The sequence below is a fragment of the Pogoniulus pusillus genome, chromosome 2 (assembly GCF_015220805.1).
Source record: "Pogoniulus pusillus isolate bPogPus1 chromosome 2, bPogPus1.pri, whole genome shotgun sequence".
Taxonomy (NCBI): domain Eukaryota; kingdom Metazoa; phylum Chordata; class Aves; order Piciformes; family Lybiidae; genus Pogoniulus; species Pogoniulus pusillus.
The window spans coordinates 33,132,578-33,149,949 of record NC_087265.1 but is presented as its reverse complement, the minus strand read 5'-3'; the positions used below and the strand labels follow the sequence as shown (position 1 = coordinate 33,149,949).

General features: G+C 43.5%; 1 protein-coding gene across 1 annotated transcript in view; it reads right to left on the bottom strand.

Moving 5' to 3' along the window:
• Positions 1–9,987: 9,987 nt before the first annotated feature.
• The window catches only part of USP40 (ubiquitin specific peptidase 40), a 41,816-nt gene continuing 34,431 nt past the window's right edge, over positions 9,988–17,372 (bottom strand). Inside the window, exons 26-32 of the mRNA XM_064159810.1 lie at positions 17,088–17,182; positions 15,788–15,906; positions 14,705–14,770; positions 14,255–14,465; positions 13,803–13,898; positions 12,948–13,042; positions 9,988–12,515 (exon numbers count right to left, since the gene is read on the bottom strand). Coding sequence (XP_064015880.1) covers positions 12,407–12,515; positions 12,948–13,042; positions 13,803–13,898; positions 14,255–14,465; positions 14,705–14,770; positions 15,788–15,906; positions 17,088–17,182 — 791 coding nt within the window. The 3' untranslated portion in view covers positions 9,988–12,406. The remainder of the gene's footprint in view (positions 12,516–12,947; positions 13,043–13,802; positions 13,899–14,254; positions 14,466–14,704; positions 14,771–15,787; positions 15,907–17,087; positions 17,183–17,372) is intronic.

The window sequence follows — 17,372 nt, the reverse complement described above, 5'->3', positions numbered from 1 at the left end:
CCTAAGAAGAAATCTCAGGGGTTTTATTAAATTTGGTCTTTGGCATGCTCATTTTGCTGAGGGGGTAGTACCCCAAAGGAAGCACAATTCAATCTAACTAAAGAACAAAAAGCTAGCAACCCCCAAAGTCTCCACAAATCCCTGTGGACCTGAGGGGAAGCACTGGAATTGAAAGTACCACCCTAAGACCACAAAGCAGGTAACTTTGGTCTGGAGACTTAGTCTTTTTGAAGGCTTTAGACTAGTATTGTTCAGATGTTGGGCAAGCTGAGACCATTCCTGAAGATGTCAGTAGGAAATTTACCTGACTACATGATAAGAATAAGAGAAAAAAAACAGAGTTCCAAATACCACAGGAGAAGATTTATAGATATAGAATGATTGAACAGTTTGGGTTGGAAGGGACCTTAAAGATCATCTAGTTCTAATACTGTGCTGGAATTGGAATTTTTTCATGAGAAAAAATAGATTATAGGCTGTGAAAAGGAAACAATGATGTCTACTTCACTCATAGGTATTCTGAGATGCATAAAAGCAAGGTCACAAACATAGATAAGACAGTTCTATCCCTCAGAGTTTGGTGTCTGTGTTTTCTCCCTGGGCCTCTGCTGTTCTGCATAACCCAACTAATCCTTCTGCTTCTAACTCCCCTTGCTGATCCTTCCAGCTCACCTTGAACATAAGGCAGACTCTAGGAGAAGGCAGAGGGGCTCCATCTGAAGGCTCCCTTCAGATACTGGAAGGTCTCTTTGAAGCTTTCTCCAGGCTGAAGAGCCCCAACTTTTGTAGCCTGTCCTCATAGCAGAGATGCTCCAGCTCTCTGATCATCTTCTTAGTTCCATGTCCTTCTTGTGTTGGGAGCTCCAGAACTGCACACAGTACCCCTGGTGGGGTCTGACGAGACCAGAGTAAAGGGGGAGAATCACCTCCCTTGCTCTGCTGGCAACACTTCTCTTGTTGCAGCCCAGGACACAGTTGCTGTCTGGGCTGCACATGCACACTGCTAGGTCATGTTGAGCTTTTCATCAACCCAGACCCCCAGGTCCTTTCCCTCAGGGCTGCTCTCCAGCCATGTGCCACCCAACCCGTATCTGTGCTTGGGATTGCACCAACCCAGGTGCAGAACCTTACACTTGGCCTTGTTGAATTTCATGAGGTTGGCCTGAGTCCACCTCTTCAGCTAGTCCAGGTCCCTCTGCGTGGCACCCCTGCCCTCTAGCAAGTTGACTGCCACACAGCTTGGTGTCATCTGCAAACTTGCCAAGGGTGCACTCAATTCATCTGTCCATGTCACTGACAAAGATGTGGATGAACGTCATGCCGTTGACCAACACTCTGTGAGCAACCATCCAGCCAAATCCTTATCCAGCAGTGCTCCACCCATCAAGTCCCTGGTTGTCCAGTTTGGTGACCAGGATGTCATGTGGGACAGAGTCAAACACCTTACTCAGGTCCAGGTAGATGATGTCAGTTGCCCTTCCCTTGCCCACTGTTGTGACTTCATCACAAAAAGCCACTAAATTTGTCATGCATGATTTGCCCTTGGTGAAGCCATTGTTGCTTACCACCAATCAGCTCTGCTTTGTTTTCCATTTGCCTTAGAGACATCAGGAGGATCTGCTCCATGATCTTGCCAGGCACAGAGGTGAGGCTGACTGGTCTGTAGTTCCTGGGGTCATCCTTTTTTCCCCTTCTTGAAGATGGGCACTATTTTTGCCCTTTTCCAGTCAGCAGGAACTTCACCAGTCTGCCATGACCTTTCAAATATGATGGACAGTGGCTTAGAAACTTCATCTGCCAGTTCTCTCAGGACCTGTGGGTAGATCTCGTCAGGCCCAATCGACTTGTGCATGTTTAGATTCCTTGAATGCTCATGAACATGATCTTCAATTACAGTGGGCAGATCTTTCTTCTCCCAGTCCTTATTTTTGCTCTCTAGGACTCAGACATTGTGGTTGGAGCCCTTGCCATTGAAGACTGAGGCAAAGAAGTCATTGAGCACCTCAGCCTTGTCCATATCCTTAGTCAGCAGCTCTCTATCATTTCCATTGTGGAAGAGTCCCACATTCTCCCTAGTCTTCATTTTCTCACTAATATACCTGAAGAAGTTCTTCTTGTTCTCCTTAATGTCCCTAGCCAGATGTAACTCGAGCTGTGCTTTAGCTTTTCTAACCTGAGCTCCGGTTGCAGGGTGCTGCACTTTGGCTACAACAACCCCATGGAGAGATACAGGCTAGGGTCAGAGTGGCTGGAGAGCAGCCAGACAGAGAGGGATCTGGGGGTACTGATTGATACCCGCCTGAACATGAGCCAGCAGTGTGCCCAGGTGGCCAAGAGAGCCAGTGGCATCCTGGCCTGCATCAGGAATGGTGTGGTCAGCAGGAGCAGGGAGGTCATTCTGCCTCTGTACTCTGCACTGGATAGACCTCACCTTGAGTCCTGTGTTCAGTTCTGGGCCCCCCAGTTTAAAAGGGATGCTGAGATGCTTGAGCGTGTCCAGAGAAGGGCGACGAGGCTGGTGAGAGGCCTTGAGCACAGCCCTACAAGGAGAGGCTGAGGGAGCTGGGATTGTTTAGCCTGGAGAAGAGGAGGCTCAGGGGTGACCTTATTGCTGTCTACAACTACCTGAGGGGTGGCTGTGGCAAGGACGAGGTTGCTCTCTTCTCTCAGGTGGCCAGCGCCAGAACGAGAGGACACAGCCTTAGGCTGCGCCAGGGGAAATTTAGGCTTGAGGTGAGGAGAAAGTTCTTCACTGAGAGGGTCATTGGACACTGGAATGGGCTGCCTGGGGAGGTGGTGGAGTCGCCGTCCCTGGGGCTGTTCAAGGCAAGGTTGGACGTGGCACTTGGTGCCATGGTCTAGTCTTGAGCTCTGTGGTAAAGGGTTGGACTTGATGATCTGTGAGGTCTCTTCCAACCCTGATGATACTGTGATACAGTGAACAATTTCTTTGTATTTGTCCCAGGTTATCTGTCCTTGCTTCCACTCTCTGTAGTCTTTTTTCTTGCATCTAACTGTGTCCAGGAGCTCTCTATTCATCCATGCAGGCCTCCTGATGTTCTTACCTGCCTTCCTCTTTTTTGGGATGCATTGCTTCTGGGCCTGGAGGAGGTGATCCTTGAATATTGACCAGCTTTCCTGGGGCCCCCTTCCTTTCAGAGTTTTTTCCCATCACACTCTTCCAAGGAGGTCCCTGAAGAGGTTGAAGTCTTCTCTTCTGAAGTCCAGAGCAGTGAGTTTGCTATTTCAAGCAGGAATAGGCATCAACACAACTGCCTTTTCTTCTGAGGTTTTTCTCCTCCCATGGCATAGGACCCTGACCCTTCTAGCCACTACATGGACTTAGTACAGCAGAACTTCTTTGCAGAAATAGGCTGGAAAGCAGCAAGATGGCATCTATTCTGATAGGGTGTCTTGGTTCTAATTTAAATTCCCAGAGACTCAAATATATTTGTTAGAACCAATAACAACTTTTTAGAGTGTTCTTCCCCCTTCTTTCCCAAAAGAAAGAAAATTGGATCCAGAGAGAGGAAAACGTAAGCACACCCAAATAAATAATCTCACTCTGATTTGGAAGCTAAAAGGAAAATTTAACAATAAATTAAAAAAGTATCTGAGGTAGGGAAGTTACAAAGGTATAGGGAAGGGAAAACAAAACACAAAATATGTAAATACAACCTGATTTTGTGATGGTAAGGGCTTTGTCCACCTCGTGGTAAAACGAAGAGAACCAGGAACAGGATGGTGATGCTGGTACGTAGGGAGGCAGGGAGCGCAGAGAGAGAGAGAAACAGGAAGCTCCCCCTGCTTTTGTAGACCTTTAGATAGGAAGGGGGAGTGGGCTAAGCATCACCCGGTAATGTTCAGACCCACCCCTGGGGAAGGGGTCAAGACCACTTAGGGGCAGGTTCAAGGTCACTCCCCCTGGAGGGTTAACCCTGTACATGGGGCATAAATCCTGCCAGACCAGTTTAACTCTTGCTCTCCTCCTCCTATTGCAGGTCTGTGAAGTTGAGACAGATGAGCAAGCAAGCAATAAGGGTTTGGCTCCAACAAAGCCTTGAGGGCTAGAGGCTTAGCACCACATGTCAGGTGTCGTGTGCTACCCCTCAAGTGCATGCATGGTCAAAGGAGGCACGAAGCTTTGAATTCACTGGCCAGAACAATGGTGCTAGTGCCTATTGGCCAGTTTCCTTTTCAAAATGAAGTATTTAATCTGGGGTGATTTAGAAACAGACTTTCTGTGCTGAGCCTTTCTGCTTTTCCTCATTCATTAACTGGGAATCAAGGTGGCCACTATGCAGCTTGCACAGTAGCTCAGCAGCATCTCAGTTCTCCTTCCTTCTGCCTGGAATATCCTGTATTTTACCTCAGGATCATTATCGTGAGTTTTGAAGCATCTTTGTACAGGATACTCACTCAGAGACACAAAGCATCATGAGTACATATGCTGGAGTTAATGCTAAGACTCCATAAGCGTAGTTAGAATTTTTCCTGTTTTCACATTCCTAGTTTCCAAGTTCTGATTGCTTAAACTGTTAGTTCTGTGTTTATAAATACCCTCTGTGCAACTACTTCCTGCCGACCAAAAATACAAAGAATCTCAGGGATTTCCCCTGAATTTTTGATTATTAATAGTCATGCAGAATAGTAATAATAAATATTAATACAAAAATAATATTCATAATTCATATCAGATTATTAATTTCCAATATAGCACCATGGTATGTACTGCTGGCCAAATGTTCTAGGCCCAGCAGTGGGAAAAGCTCCTTACCTCTGTTTCCTTTTGCATACCATTAAGAGCAGGATACTATTTCCAGTCTCAAATAGCTTATGAACTCAGCAGCTTAAGCACACACATGCATATGTGCAGTTTCCAACACCTATCAGTTGAGCTACCAAACACTGCTGTAGAATATAGATGTAACTTGACAATAAAAAGCACCCACTGTCCATTTCAAAGACACACCTAGTTCAGACCTGAAGATACCATTATCAGGATACAGTAAGAAGGAAGGACATACTGACTGCATTGTCTTAGAACAAGGGTTTTTTTTGTTGCTGACTATGATAAACATTAGCAGGCTTTCATGCTTCATTGGCTTTCAAAAAAGTTAATGGGAAACCAGAATTCCACATGATTATGAACTAAACCAAGTGGAGATTTCTCCAAAAATCTCCACAGCATAGGATTTGGGAAGTTTACATTAAAATCAGTTCTTCAGGCAGAAATAAACATTCTCACAGTACTCCTTACCCTAAAAGAACAGCAACAAAACCAAATCCACAGAAAGAACCAGAGATAAACAATGGCATTTGCTTGGTAGACAGCCTTTCATTTGCTTGAACTCCCTAACCCCCTCTCCTCCTTTAAACAGCTGTGGATTTGTTTATCTTTTAGATTAAACTACCATCTCTTAAAAGCTGTATTTTACCTTTTGAATCATAGAATCAACCAGGTTGAAAGAGACCTCCAAGATCATCCAGTCCAACCTAGCACTCAGCCCTATCCAGTCAACTAGACCATGACACCAAGTGCCTTATCCAGTCTTTTCTTCAGCACCTCCAGGGATGGTGCCTCCACCACCTCCCTGGGCATCCTATTCCAATGGCAAATCACTCCATATATTTACATTCCAATGGGCTGCTAGTTAATGTGGAATTTGGAATTCAGTCCAACCATCCCACTCATTTTCAGTAGTTATCAACCGTTAGAATTACTCCCAGCCCATCATGTAACATATCAGGTGTATAGTTTAAATCACTGTGAAGACACTGTGCTTCTGAACATCAGCAGGAAACTGGTGAAACACTGGCATGCTGTACATCCTCGCTCTCAGGTAATTTTAGTTTTGATGCTTCACAGGCCTGAAGTATCTGGGTGGCAAATTGTGCAAGGCGTCTTGAAAACTGTAGATGTCAAGCAGCCTGTAACTGCCCTAGAGTTCTGTAGACATCCACACTGTCTGCATCTCAGAATATCCTTTATCTTGAAGAATTTTGCTCTCACCTCCAGCTCCAGAACTGATACCAGCTTTGCCACACCAGCATCTCCCTGTCAGAAGTGCAGTTGCTAACGAATACAAAACTGCAAGGAGTACATATTGTGCTCCTAGACAACAGCTTATATTCATTCTTATCATAGAATCAACCAGGTTGGAAGAAACCTCCAAAATCAGCCAGTCCAACCTATCACCCAGCCCTAGCCAGTCAACTAGACCATGGCACTAAGTACCTCATCCAGTCTTTTCTTCAACACCTCCAGGGACGGTGACTCCACCACCTCCCTGGGCAGCCCATTCCAATGGCAAATCACTCCATATATTTACTATAAACTTGGCTTCCATATTGTTAACAAAATTGGTATCCAGCACATGCAGGAGAAGATGGGAACTCTTGGAAAGAATGCAGGATTAAACCAGTTACAAAGACATTCTGAACAATAATGTGCTTTAGGTCAAAATCTCACTGGCAAAGACATGGCTATGAAACAAACAGGCAGACACCAAGTTTTTTCCTTTATCTTCTTCCATACCCTGGTCTTCGGTCAATTCTCCTTCTTGCCTACTCCCAGCTCCAATCCTGAGCTCCAGCAAGCATAGAAGTCATCAGTGCACGTTCAGGAAGCTGCAGCCTCTGAGAAAGAGACTGTGAAAACAGCTGATGTCAAACCAGCAAGGCTAAGTATGGCACTGCCACCCTTGCATTGTTTCATACCTTGGCTTTTAGGTTGTGCATGTCTTGCTAGCAAGGAGACTCAGACAGTAGGAAAATTATCTCTACAGCCTCATATTTGTTGATTCACAAGGACTGTAATATGGCTCTAGTGGCCTATTTTCATCTGCAGATGAGAACCTTAGAAGTGCAAAAGTTTACAGTGTTGGAAAGCTCAAATGATCTTCTGGGCAACAGATACTCTTGCAGGCATCTGTTATACACACTTGCCTCTTACTAAGGCCTCCTGCCAAAGACTGCTCACTATCCCTTGACAATCTCCTTAGCTACTGAGAACAAAGCGAGGTTTGTCAGGCAAGCATGGCCCCACCGTTTTTGTTCCCTCAAAGGCAAACAGCATAAACTGTGCAGACGTCTTCCCTAGGCTCTGTAATGCAGGACCACAGATGGCCAAATAAAGCCAAGCCATAAGCATTCATGACTTGCTCAGCCACTGGGAAAACAAGTACCTACACCAGCATCTCGGTGTCTCAAGGACTAAGTAGTTTTTGCATTTTACTTTACAAGAGCCAAAGTCCTCCAAACTTAGGGTTACGTGTGCATCATGAAGCAGTGTCAGTCACTGACTTGGAGCACTTAGGGTCAATATAAGACATTACAAAACTTTTCTTTTTCCCCACTCAATGCAAGTCTCTTTCCTTTAGCTTTAAGGAAGGCATTTGCTTCTAGCCCAGAGCCCCAGCAGATGGCTCAAGAGGACTTAATCAATCTGGTGGCAAGTCCAGATTTTAAAATACTAATCAAAATGCTTACCAGGCTGTGGAATAAGTCAGCAGATATTGATTCACTTTGTACAGCTATGAAGTTGTATTTGGAATGCTCTTTTTTCCCTCCGAGTTTCCCTGGGGCTGTAACAAAAGGGTTTGCAAAACACCAGCAGTTCCTCCTTGGTGAGCAGACACACACATACTCATGGGTATAGAAGTACAATTTTGTATACTCCAACCACAGGTAGTATTTTGATACAAGGGAAAAATGCTCAGTTGCCAGGCTGCCTGCCTAGGCTATCTGTCCCCAGCCCCAGGCATTTATCAGGGGACAGCTTGGACAGGACAACTATATTTGATCAGAACAGACTTGTTAACTGTTGGTAGCCGAGAGAAGCTTAGCTGGTTCAGCCCACTTCTAGTGCTGGGACAGTTACCCATCACTAAGTGGCTGAGAGCATTCCAGCAGCAATGACAGCATGGCACCTGATGGCCATTACGTCCCTTGAATCATCTTTGTGAGTATATCTCTGGCATCAGGGCAATCATCAGGGCAAAGTTTTTTTTCTGTGGTCTCCACTGAATTCACATGATAACCCATGTTCTTCAGAGCACTGAAAGTGTAGGAATAACCCAGATTTTCAAAGGGAACAGCATAAGCAGGAAAACTCAGTATCGTTTAACAACTGGAGCTTAACTCACGCATCTACGGTTGCTTAGAGGGCCACTCTTATTCTACCAGTAGAACTGAATGGCCTGTAACTAACTACTAACATACCCTTTAAGAGTTTAGTCCTGCCTATGTGACAGTGTCACAACATCTGAATATTGCTTCTTACCCCAAGCCTGTCCTCAGATGAACGTAAAATGCTCTGTCAGACTGTGCAGAACTGAACACGTCACTCTTACCACTACCTGGCTGTTAAACCAGGTGAACTCAGCCTTCAGCTGTGTACAGCAAGCCTGATATGAAAATCAGGCATTTGCAAATCACTTAAATCCTGACTGGGGAGCCTTTAACACTCCTACATACTCCCCAAAGGAAGGTATGCTCCGTGTGTACATGATAGCTACAGCTGTCTCCCTTCTGCAGGAGTATTGTTAGTCAAGTTGCACATTTATTACACTACCCAAACCAGCATCAGTTTAACCTACTTACCACCATCACAGCCTGTCTCTGCCAGTAGCATCCAATAGGAACAAAACAAACCAAGTTGTAACAAACACTTCTCTCTTTACAAGCACAAGGGGTGGTGGATAGGAGAAGAATTGGACTTCTGTAGACATTACAAGCACAGGTGTAATTCACACAAGCTGTTCCAGGAGCACAGGCTGCTGGCATGGGCTTAACTGGAGCAGTGATAGCAGCCAGAGGAGACCCACATGGCAGCAGAATTACACAGTGGTCTCAACAGCTTCTGCATGGAATAAGAGATTGCGTGTGTGCAACAGTGATCAGTGATTCACTTGATCACTAGGAAAAAGGGAATTAAAGAGGAATTTGAAAGACAATACCTGCAGCAGGCTGCACCCCAAGGAGAAGCTGCAGGCAAATCAAAGGGTGAATTAAAGAGAGGGATCAGCCACAGGGGAGAGGACCAACCCTGGGATTACCCAGCAGGGACAGAACAACTAATGTGAGTTAAGAGCAGAGATGTAAACAGATCACAGGACAGTGAAGTATTGCCACAGGGCAGGGGTGGTTGGAGGGACATCTTGGTAGCACTTGTGTGGGGTTCACTGCCAGCACAGAGGTGCAAAAAGCACAGCTAAGCCCAGCCAGCAATGCCTGCCCAGGCCTGGGATGCTACTGCAGAGTAAACACATGCAGGAAATTCAATGCTGTTAATCTGGTCCTGTTCAATATCTTTACTGATGATCTGGACCAGGGGATTGAGTCCAGCATCAGTACATTTGCAGATGACACCAAGCAAGGAGCAGGTGTGGAGCTGTTGGAGGGTAGGAGCGCTCTGCAGAGGGACCTTGACAGGCTGGATAGGTGGGCAGAGGCCAATGGGATGAGATTTAACAAGGCCAAGTGCAGGGTTCTGCACTTTGGCCACACAAACCCCAAGCATCGCTACAGGCTGGGGACAGAGTGGCAGGAGAGCAGCCAGGAAGAAAGGGACCTGGGGGTACCGGTAGATAGTAGGCTGAACATGAGCCAGCAGTGTGCTCAGGTGACCAGGAGAGCCATCGGCATCCTGGCCTAGCTCAGGAGCAGTGTGGCCAGCAGGACCCTATACTGGTCAAGCCACACATTGAGTACTGTGTCCAGTTCTGGGCTCCTGAATTCAAGAGAGATGTTGAGATACTGGAATGTGTCCAGAGAAGGGCACTGAAGCTGGTGAGAGGCCTGGAGCACAGCCCTGTGAGGAGAGGCTGAAGGAGCTGGGGTTGTTTAGCCTGGAGGAGGTTCAGGGGTGACCTCACTGATGTCTACAATTACCTGAAGGGAGGTTGTGGCCATCCAGCGTTAGAAACCGACACCATTCCTGATCCACATGGAGCAGGCTGCACACAATCAAGTCAACAAGACACATATAGAAAGGACTCTTTATTTTTTGAGGATCGCCTGAAAAATAATGATGAAAGCTTTTCCAGGCTTAACCATCACAGACTGTGGAATCACAAAGACTCCACTGTAAAAAGCTGTTCCCTCTCCCCAGTCCCATTTTTAATGAGCTCTGTCACTGTGGAATGACCCACAATAGATTTTAAGAAAAAAAAGATATGCATTGAGCCAACATTAGGGATAATCCAAGATTGGTTCAGTGCAGGCGCTGCTACATTACACTTTTACAAAGGCACATACTAAAATCCTCACATTATAGTGTTTGCAATCTGTATTTAGATTTCTCCAAACGTTGTGTTTTCAAGAAGAGATCAGAGTTATTAAAGGTAGATTGGAAGGCTCAGCTCAGTACAGCTGTCCAGCAAGGAACTAGAGGGATTAAAGTGACAGCAAGTGCAATATAATGGAACAACCCGCAAACACAAACCATTCCTGCTTACCTCAGTAACCAGCACTTGTGAGCATTTCTGTAAACCCTGGCACAAGAACACTTGTTGATCTGGAAGAAGGTGACTCAAAATAAGAAAATCCATTCATAAAATCAGGATTTCAAGGTTTATGTAAGGCCTATCTACAACCCAAAGAGTGGGGAAATTAAAATAGCCCCTTTCTGGAACCAGTTGGCCTAAGAAAGCACAGAAGCACCTGCTGCACTTTGAGGATATGCAGAGAAATAAAAATCTTACGTTTCAAGGTGCCTGTGACTCTCTTGCTTTTTCCACTGATAGCTGAGAGTGTCAGTTTTTGTCTTGAAGCTGTCTGAAACACCAGAATACTGTTAACCTATAAAAGAGAAAGCTCTTCTTACACTAGCCCAAACTAGTAGCCTGCTGCACTGGCATCTATTACTACAGTATCCTCTACACAAAATAAACAGGTTAATCTTCTATGTCAGTCCTCCAAAATGACTTTCATCCTCTCATTAGCACAAATTTAAATAAGGATACGTCGGAATATGTTCAAACGGTGGTTTTGAGCAATCATTCATTTCAGAACAGGTTTCTGGGCATTTGTGCAGCTCAACAGGACTCTGCAGTGAGCTTTGATAGTGGACTTCACCTGCTACAGCAATACATTTGCACAAGTTCCTAGTTGTAAAAGGCACACACATTAGGTGCCAGCAGCCAGAAATGCTTCTGTGTTATCTTCCACCATTCCATTTTCACCTAATCATTCAAAATCCCATTATAAAAAATTAACTCCATTAAGAGTTTGGATTAATTCATCAGTATTAGCTGTGCTCAAAGAAAATTCTGAGCCCTGGGGAAATGAAGTTATGAATGATTATGTAAAATGTGGGGGAACACAGCTTAAGTATTGTAAGCATTAGAAGAGTTTTGATAAAGATGCAAAACTCCAGCTTCTAGTAAACCGATTCCCAGCCTTGGGGGAAGAAAAATATGGTCTCTCGTCAGCTAAAGACATTCTCTATCTTGAGATTCAATCTCACAGGTTTTCTGAAGCAAACATTTTACTTCAGAACCCTCGACAATGAGTTCAACTGGCAGCCAAGGTGTTATGGAGGCTATAAATCAGATTTGTGACACCGGCATCTTCCTTTTCTCAAATTTAGCAGAGTTGTGGAACAATTGATTAGGTAAGAAACGAGGGAAAGTCCTCTGCATAACAGTATTAAAAATAAATACAAACCTTTTTCCTGAGCACAATAAACCTCACTTCAGACCAAACATCCAATTGCCAATTTTTTGCATCCATTTTGTTTCTTCATAAAGCTTACAGACAACTAAAAAGTCCTAGCAAGTTTAAGATAGAACATTACCATACTGTTGTTCCATATCACAAAAGATCTTCAGGTTTTAGAGCTAGATGAGAGTTTGAATTTGCCTTTTTTCTGGAGCAAATTTGGTACACTTTGTTCAGAGATCTCCACATTTTTTCCAGTTTCTGAAATCTGACTCTAGCTACTTAGTTTTCTATGCAATGAGAAACAGGCCAATTCTGATACACTTAGTAATTTCAGTGATGGAAAAAAATCCTTTAAAAGAAAAAAAGTGTTGATGACTGCACTGAAAAACCCTGCAGACTCTGGTGCAAGATATCTGTATCTGACTCCAAACCAAAAAAAGGCATTTAGAGTGATTACAAAACAATCACCAAAAGGTTATTCAATATATTAATCTGTTTTCTCATGGATAAGGTGCATTTACCTAGCCTGAGAATAATACCATATGGATAAAGAGATGCTAAAGCACTTCTCCAAGAGACATGAGGAGAAAAATCAGAGTTATCTTGAACCCTATTCCAGTTTGTCTTGTTGGTACTTCAAGACACTTCAGAAAAGACCCTCTTGCTGGTCCAGCTGAGGTGCTCCATGTCAGTTGAGTACACTGGTAGTACGGTCTGGTCAGCAAATCGTCTCCTGGTGCTATCTGAAAACACCCACATTGATAGAAAGAGCCACTTCTGGTTTACGGGGCTTAATGGTCTGCTTCTCCTCAGCGAAAATATGGTCCTGCAAGCGCTCGACTTTCCGACTGGTGGGGAGAAGAAAAATTAAGATGCTTACTATTAGTGTTGAGCATTAGCAGTGACAGCAGCTCAAGCCTGAACTAGAACCCTGTTTACACTTGGTTGTAAGAATGACATTGCAAACTCACACTTATAACCTCTGCAGGGACAGTGCAGCCAAGGAGCTAATTTTTTCACCTTCAGAGGCAGGGGCAAATGTTGCTTTGTGTTGCAAGAGGAAAAAAAAAACCCTGAAGCTCAGTGTGGGAGCATATGGCACTTAAAGCCAGGAGTTTCAATTATCCAAACACTTCCTTCCAGACTACTGGATTTGTACTCTGACAGCGCACAGTTCGCATTATCCTGAAAATTTATCCAAGTATCAGGCTAGGCTGAAAAGCAGCAAAATAACAGTTTGCATATCTCTTAACAAAAAAATAAATGCAATTACTCAATACCTTTTCTTCTTTTCCAATGCAAGCTGCCTTTGTTTCTCCTTTCCAACATCATCTCTCACCGTGCTGAAATCCTTAGTGTTATCAAGGAGAAGATTCTGTTGTGAAAAAGGATGAAATTTATAAGCTTAAACTATTTCCCACGTTACTCAATTTACATAATTAATTTTCAGTGCATTTCCTCTAACTAGTTTTTCAGCAATAAACTTTGAGTTAGGTGGAAAAGATTAAAGAAAACAAAAAAGTTTTGTTAACTCCTCTCTTTAGTTTTTGTATTTAACAACGGCTTTGCCTTATTCAGAGCTTTCTCTGTATAGTCTAATGCATTGGGGGATAGGATGCCAGACTTTTTTTGCCTGCTGCTTTAAAACCTGGCAAGCATGTTCTTTCAGGACTGCTAGATAATCCTCATTGCTAGTTCAGAGCTCAATATGCTGCTGTGCAATTCATTATGCAATAAATTCAATATATACGTTAATTATTTGGAAAATGTAATGGGTTTAATACGCTATGATTTTTGCAAGGTGCTGTCCTTGGATTTTAGTTCAAGCTACAAAAAACAACAGCTGATGAGGGTAAGAAAACACAGCCTTTAAGACGTTGCTCTCTAGTGCCAGCATGAGAGATAAGAGGAAAAGCATGAAACTTTCACCAGGTTGGTTAAGAACAGGAGAAAAAGAAGCAAAAGGCACCAGTCACAATGATGTTCCTATCTACACAATGTACTATCCAGATTCACATAACAGTACTTTCATGGAGATGCATCAAGATGCAGAGAAACCAGGAAGAAATGAAGATACTACAAAGGGAACAGTACCCAAATCTCATCCTTGTGTAATCAAAACCAAGTGAATGTACCTTCACACCAATGATATCTCCATCTTTCAGGTGGTAAGGTGCTGACTGCAAACTCTCCTGTTTTTTCTTCCGTTTCCTCTTTGAAATTTGCTGTGTCTGAATAAAATCAAAGCAGAAGATTTGCATGCTGCAGACTGCAGAAATTTGCTTAAGTATTTCTGCCCAAGAACCGCAGCACAAACCAACACATTCTTCTCTCAAACACAGTATCCTGGGGTTTTCAGAGAAAATTGGGAGGTTCTGGCTGATGGTTTGGCTTAAGGGATTTTCCCAGTCACATAGAAAGACGTAACATAATCCTGGTGCTCTCATGCTGCAATGTTAATATCTAGTCCAGAAGATCTAGACATGGCACATTGGGGCATAGTTTAATGGCCATGGTCACGCTGGCTGGACTCTATGATCTTAAGGTCAAAACAAAAGAGTCCATGAACAATCATTCCAGACCTTACCCAGCTCGATATTGGTAGCCACTCAAATCTTTCAGGGAAGTATTTGGCGATTTCAATTTTATCTACAGGGAGACAATAGTGGGAAGCCACTCGTTGCCTCAGTGCCCAGGCTGTGCATTCTTTGGAGGTATCCCACACCAAGTCTGTAGAGTCATAGTAGTCCCTCTCCTCTGGTATGCTCATCTGGACTCGAAGCAGCAGTTCATGGGGGCTGTCATCAGGATGAGAAAATACATTTTCTTGTGAATCATGTTTTAAGAACCCAGAATTCCCAGTTTTTGCTCCCTCTTGCCCTCCTTTACTTTTGTTTGTGGAGAGAAAAAAAATAAGCTCCAAAGTTTTCTTGCATACTGACATCTGAAATGCTGATAGACAGTATTTAAGCTAAAAGCGGCTTAGTTAAGTCTCATCTTAAAAGCACTCTAGGAAATAAGTATCTTGAGATCTTACCCCAAATTCTCTTCTTTTTGCAAAGGTTCTATGCAGATTTCCACTCTGGCACCCAGCTTATAGTCACTGAAAACAAAACATATTACACACACTTTTCTAGTCTCATTTTAAATTTCTGAGTAGAAAAATAACTGGTTTAGTCAATCAGACTTGTGCTTATGTACAAAGCCAAAGCAGGAGGCTATTGGAATAAAAATTAGTAACTCAAGAAAGTACAAAAATTGCATTTAAAAATCACCTAAGTTTAGATAATATTCTAACTCTAGTACTTAGTGTACTTATTTGACTACATTATATGATCTACTCACTACCATGCTCACATCCATGCTCACTACCATGCATCAGGAATGGTGTGGTCAGCAGGAGCAGGGAGGTCATTCTGCCCCTGTACCCTGCACTGGTTAGATCTCACCTTGAGTACTGTGTTCAGTTCTGGGCCCCCCAGTTTAGGAAGGACATTGAGATGCTTGAGCGTGTCCAGAGAAGGACAATGAGGCTGGTGAGAGGTCTCGAGCACAGCCCTACGAGGAGAGGCTGAGGGAGCTGGGATTGTTTAGCCTGGAGAAGAGGAGGCTCAGGGGTGACCTTATTGCTGTCTACAACTACCTGAAGGGTGGTTGTGGCCAGGAGGAGGTTGCTCTCTTCTCTCAGGTGGCCAGCACCAGAACGAGAGGACACAGCCTCAGGCTGCGCCAGGGGAAATTTAGGCTGGAGGTGAGGAGAAAGTTCTTCACTGAGAGAGTCATTGGACACTGGAATGGGCTGCCCGGGGAGGTGGTGGAGTCGCCGTCCCTGGGGCTGTTCAAGGCAAGGTTGGTTGTGGCACTTAGTGCCATGATCTAGCCTTGAGCTCTGTGGTAAAGGGTTGGACTTGATGATCTGTGAGGTCTCTTCCAACCTTGGTGATACTGTGATACTGTGATCTCCTCACTTCACAACAATCAAGTTGAAGGTTGAAATAACCAAAAAGGAGTTTTCTGTTGACATTTGACTGAGCTGATTTCTTTCCCCATCAATCCATTCACAAGCCAGACAACATTCAGACTGCAGCAATGCTACTTGCACGTTCAATGAGAAACCTACTTGAGGTGCTGCTTGTTGTTTCGTAAAAGCTTGCCTGGGCGCTTACTGTCCATTGTCCACGCTCTGAGAAATGAGGGCAATGGCACAGTCTGCTCCTGAAAGCATGGTAAGGTCAAAACCTGAGAAAGAAACACTTTTTCAATAGTTTTATCAGCCAGTCTCCTTGGAAAAAAAAAGAAAGTTCTTAATTCTCAACGCAATACTGAAGCAACTGGAAACAGGACAAGGTATTAAGGTTTATTTCACACCAGCTGTTGTTTGTGACTTACAAGTAGTGGCTACGATCAACATATTTGACTTTTAACCTCAAAGTAAGTTGGACGGCGCTCCCTCTCAACATTTCTCAACTTCACTTACATTTCAGAAGTACTGAAATTCTATTTTTAACTAAAAATTGTACAACTGTGATGGAACAAGGTTGACAGAATCATTACCCCAGTCTCTAGCCAAGTGCTCAGCAAGCTCTTTTAAGCCCTTATCAAGGGCACTATACACTTTCCACACTAACATAATTCTTATTCTTCATCCAGATGTAAATGGTCCCTCTCAGAGCAGTAGTTTGGCAGAGATTGAAACTGAAGTTATTCTCAAAAGAGTAAATGTTGGTATGAATCACAATTAGATGAGATAACCTTCCCCACGCAGTTTAATTAGAACAGCTGGCTACAGAAAGTCTTACAGCAGGATTAGTTTGTCTTTTTGTTGGTTTGGGTTCAGATTTTTTTGATTGGGATTTTTGCATTTGAACATTTTTTGCATTACAGTAATCATACTTTTACAGTTAAAAACACAGTAAAAGGCACCTTCATTTCTGGCTAAAAAAAAATAGGTATACCTTCCTGAATGGCAAATGTGACCTTCTGTGCATCCAAAGCAATTCTTGATTTATTAGATTCAACATAAAAAAAGATAAAACTGACTTAGAAAACTAATACAGGAACAATGTGGACATGGAAAGTGGCTTTTTAGGAAGTGCTTGTATGTGTGTGCTTCTCATGAAGCTTTACATTGTGAAATAAAGATAGAGCTGCAAGCCAAAGTGCCAGATGAAGTGCAACAAGGCTTTTGCAGGTCAGGACACATGACAGGTAGAATGGCAACTGCAGGGGACATACTAAGGAAGTCTCTGAGCTACATGCTCCAACTGCCTTCTTGGTACTTACCACTGAACATGGCATATAAGCAAATGCCATATCAGAACATACTGGAGACAAGGGAAAAGGAAATAGAAAATAAGTATTAATAGAGCTCAATTAATCACAGTGTTGGTGTTCATATCCAATACAGGAGAAGATCTAACCTGTATCTTCAGATCTTCCAAAGAAGCTTCTCCTGCTATTTCTACACTGCCAGCATAACAAAGATCCTTGTCTGTGTGGATGCACTCTGGTGGATCTTTAGAGGAGATGAGAGGAGGGAGGAAAAAAGAAACAACACAGGAGTTAACAGGGCTTTGTTTATCATCCAAAGAGATAATAGTCATGTCAACAGACAGAGTTGGTAAAATTAATTCTTTTAGTTGCCAAACAGGAAGAATTCTAACTGGATCCAATACTGCAGACTGTAAAATTAAAACCAGTTATTC